Here is a 4,900-nt window from a genome sequence, read left to right as displayed (position 1 = left end):
TCCCAATTATGAAGAATCATGTCTAAAGTGAATCCTTCAAAAAATTGAGTACCTACACACCAATTGTAAATAAAAGTTTGATACCATCTTTCAAGTTTCTAATTGAGTTGTATCTGCTAGTAAATACTCTTGAGTTTCTTTCAAGCCAAACATCCCACCAAATTGCAAATGGGATTATGTCCCAAATCCTTGTTTTCAAACTTAAATTCTTCCCTTTTTTTCTTCTCCATTCCCATAATGTATCTCTGACACTTCCCTAAAAAACCCATTGAAGATTGTAGGCACCTAAGAAGTAAAACCAAAGTTCTCTAGTTGTATCACAATGCAAAAACAAGTGTTGGTTTGATTCAACACTTTTCTTGCGTAACAAACAGCCATTCACAGTATATGAATTCCTCAGTAAATCCATTGTAGGTGCAGCATTATAGCAGAGAGACCAAACAAAGAAAATTACCTTGTATGGTATTTTTGGATTCCATACGCTTTTGTAAGGGAAGACTAACATGCCATCATCCTCCAAAGATTTATAACACTCTGCCACTGAGAATGTTTTTGTGTCATTCTGCCATAATCTTTGATCCCGACCTTCACCTCTATTAAAAGTATCCAACAAATTCAGGAGATGAGCTATGTCTTCTATCTCAGCTTCCCTTAAATTCCTGCAAAAATCAAAATTCCAACTGTTTCCAGCATTTTCATCTAACACCTCTTGAATAGTAGCATCTTGCAGTCTGCTCAAACCATATAAATTTGGGAACCTTGCTTGTAAAGATTGCTCAGTCAACCAAACATCCTTCCAAAAGAGAACTATATCACCACTGTTCACCTGTAAAGCTGAATTCTGCTCCACATGACTTCTACTCTTCAGAATACCAGCCCACAAACTTTTCCCCACTGACTTGTTTGAATTATTTGGAAAAAAAGACTTCTCATTACCACCAAATTTAAGCCTCACAATTTTTCTCCATAGAGCTTTTTGTTCATTTCCATACCTCCATATCCATTTGGAATGTAAGGACTTATTCATCAGTCTTAACTTATTAATACCAGTTCCACCACCTTCCTTTGGTAGATTATCTTTTTCCAGCCTACCCAACCTTTCTTAGGTTTCTTATTCACAGAACCCCAAAGAAATTGTCTCATAATCTTCTCCATTTGCTTCTCAACAGAAACTGGAAGTTGAAAAAGAGATAAATAATAGACTGGTAAACTTGAAAGCACATTTTGAACCAACATGATTCTACCTCCTTTTGAAAGATACTTCCTTTGCGACATACTCAACTTCTTCTGAAAATTTTGCAGAATTACATCCCATACTTCCACTGCCTTAGACTTGCTACCCAAAGCAATTCCCAAATATTTCATAGGAAAAGCAGCAATTTGACACCCAAAAATAATTGCAGCTTCCAAAGCATTCACAGCATTACCAACTGGCACTAGTGCACTTTTTTGAAAATTCACTTTTAAACCAGAAACCAGCTCAAAACCCAACAAAATGTTTTTAAGATTGTTTACCTGTGCACAATTGTCATCAAGGAAGACTATTAAATCATCTGCAAATTGTAGATAATTGATCTCAAAAGCTTCAGAAGATGGCTTAAAACCAGAGATTAGATTCAAAGATGCAGCTCTCTTAATCATAACAGACAACATCTCCACAACAAGAATGAATAAGAATGTAGACATTGGATATCCTTGCTTTAGTCCCTTTGTACTTCTGAACAAACTTGAAGCGGTTCCATTTATAGCCATTGAAAACCTTGTATTAGACAGAAACCATCTTATCCAACTCCTCCATACATTACCAAAACCAAACCTTGATATTGTATAATCAAGACACCCCCAATTAACATTATCAAATGCTTTCTGCAATCCCACTTTCACTATCAAACCAGGATTGCCTTCTTTCTCTAAAATCAATTAGCTCAGAAGCAATAAGAATGCCATCACTTATCTTCCTAGAATCAACAAAAGCACCCTGGAACTCAGAAATAATTGAAGAAAGTACTTGTTTTAATCTGTCTGCCAGAAGCTTAGAAATTATCTTGTAAATCCCACCAATAAGACTAATTGGTCTAAAAGAGTGCATTGAAACAGCTCCATCACACTTGGGAATTAAGATTATATTTGTGCAGTTTAATCTCCAATCAACATGTCCAGTATGTTTAAATTCTTTCACCACTGCCATTAACTCCACTTTGATAACATCCCACACTGCCTTGAAGAATTCCATGGTGTAACCATCTGGTCCTGGTGATTTATTATTGCCAAAATTCCATATCACATTTTTAACTTCACTCTCCTCAAATGGTTTCTCCAACATTATACTTTGCATAACACTTAAACTGGGCAAATCAAGCTCATCAAAAGTTGGTCTAATCACTGCTTCTTCTTTGAATAAATCCACATAAAAATTCTTAGCTTCCTCATTTATCCTTTCCTTATCATGACACATCTCACCATTGATAATTAGTGAATTTATTGCATTTACCTTCTGCTTATAAGAAGCATATTTATGGAAGAATCTTGAATTTTTTTCACCTTCTGCTAACCACTGACCTTTAGACCTTGAGAACCACTTCCTTGCCAAATTCATAGAAGCTTTCTTGTGATTGATTCTTGCTAACTCTCTAGCTGCATAATCTTCACTGTTTAATGTGTCTATTTCCTCAAGACTGTCATAAACATCAATAAGAGTTTCATGTTTATCCACCTCCTTCTGTAATGAACCAAAAGTTTCTCTTCCCCATTTTTTTATAAAAAACTTTAGAGCCTGTAACTTATTAGCAAGGATAAAACTAGGACTTCTATGAAAAGTTAAATTAGCCCACCAAAGTTTCATATGAACTAAGAAATCTGGATGATCCAAGTAATAATTCTCAAATTTAAAAGAAGGCTTAGAAGCAGTACCATCATTACAATTCAGTAAAATTGGAGCATGATCTGAAATTGGCCTTCTTAACCTGTATTGTACAAGAGCGGGACATTTCTCTTTCCAATCAGTGGTAAATACAAACCTATCAAGCCTTACCAGAGTAGGTGGAGTTTGAGCATTTGTCCAAGTATAGCATCCCCCTTCCATAGGAATATCTACCAAATTATTAGCATTTATAAATCTTCTAAAATTCCTCCTGTTTCTTACACACCCACCAACTCTATTCCTCTATGATTGATACAATATTGCATTCCACTCCCCACCTAAGAGCCATGGACCTTCGATTAATAATCTTACATCCTGTATTTCTTGCCAGAATTGCTCATAATCTTTAGGATCAGTTGCACCATAAACAGATGTGAAAACCCATTCGAAATTGTCAGCTACATTGTGAAATCTTAGAGAAACAGAGAAAGCACCCAACAAACTCTCTTCCATTACCACAGTTGAAGGATTCCACATAACCAAGATACCCCCTGAAGCACCCTCAGATGGAAGAAAAATAGAATCACAACCGGTATAGCCCCACAATCTTCTAGAACCAGCAATTTGAACGCTTACATGATTTCTAAAGGGTTAGTCAACCTTTGGTGAAAGAGAGTCCTTCTGCTGATATGATTGCTTCTCGACCCAGATTGAAACATATCTCCGGCGGCGATAAGCGAAAGACATCTCCAGGATGTTCACCAATATGTATCTTTTGCACATTCTTCATAAAATTGAAATAATTGCCTTTGATTATCACCTCAATTTCTTTTGCAGACGGTCATGCTGTGAGACCTCGTCCTGACATGAATTTCTCAGAAGCAGAAACAGTTATTCACGGTGGAGAAGGTAGGAACAAGAATTGTAAGTTGCTGCCTAACACCATAAAGTCCCCGGTTGTTTCTTTGGTGAGTTGTCGACACTTTTCCGCCGTGACTTCTTCTATCCCTATTACTAGGATCGTAAAACCAATATTTGTTATTTGGTTACAGAATTTTGCTCCGTCTAGTATTGATGGTCTTCAATTCTCTGCTGCTGGGCAGACAATTTCTGATTCGAGCGTTGAAGAAGAAAATGACGTGAGTACTCTTCCTCATAGACAAATATAATGCTTACTGCTAATTGTTTGAGAATATGTCCAGGAGGATGTCGCCATGGAGGTGTAGAGTGTTGATACTCGGTCATCCTCTGAGAATAGAGATGGAGGAAATTCCAAAGGCTCGGAATCGAATGGAAGCAATGAGCCTCTTGATGTTGACACGGGCAATCCCAACTCTTTGAACGCTTCGGAGACTCCCGAAGTAAGCACATATCTTGTAACCTCTTCATAGAAGTATGAAATTGTTTATTTGTGAATGAAAGAGAATCCATGTGCATATACGAAAAACTTTGTCGAAATTCGTCGTCAGAAAATTCAGAACCCAGTCTTTTAGCAAAAATACAATAAACCTTCATCTGAAGTCGGATTTTCATGGTCTGCATATGTATATTTAAGCCTAGAGAATTTAAAAGCTTTAGTAAAGAAGATTTTTAAGTTTTGATCGCGTTCAGAGCCTAAAAAGGGCGAAACAATAAACTTCCAGGAGATTTTCAGAACTTTTTCAGAATGTACGTTGTTCGATGTTTTGACCACATCTCTTTGCTAGTTCATCGTATTGTTATGAAATTTTGATATGTGGTAGAGGACATCCATACGAAGAGAGTGGTATATAACCCATCCTCAGATTGCTTGTAGATTGCTCCCAGTTCGTCATCTAGTACAAGGCAGAGTACAGTCTCTTCAGACGAGCTTGCCGCAAAACGTATTTTCATGACTTTCATGCTATTTGCTCGTGCCTTGAGTGTATAATGATGAACCTTGATGATGTTGGACTGCTTGTATATTGTATTTTATGATATCATTTGGTTTCATGTTTAGATTGCTCTAACCTCATGTAATCTTCGCATTAGGTGTCAAATACCGAAGTTGAGGATACTGAA

At 36.8% G+C, this 4,900-nt stretch overlaps 1 protein-coding gene across 1 annotated transcript; it reads right to left on the bottom strand.

Annotated features, from left to right (window-relative positions):
* Positions 1-256: 256 nt before the first annotated feature.
* On the bottom strand, positions 257-1,027 carry LOC113312713. Its single transcript, XM_026561450.1, has one exon. It carries the CDS (start codon positions 1,025-1,027, stop codon positions 257-259), a length of 771 nt encoding a protein of 256 aa, XP_026417235.1.
* Between the last annotated feature and the right edge of the window lie 3,873 nt (positions 1,028-4,900).

This window comes from Papaver somniferum, chromosome 9 (genome assembly GCF_003573695.1).
Source record: "Papaver somniferum cultivar HN1 chromosome 9, ASM357369v1, whole genome shotgun sequence".
NCBI lineage: Eukaryota > Viridiplantae > Streptophyta > Magnoliopsida > Ranunculales > Papaveraceae > Papaver > Papaver somniferum.
This window is presented reverse-complemented; position numbering and strand designations above follow the sequence as displayed.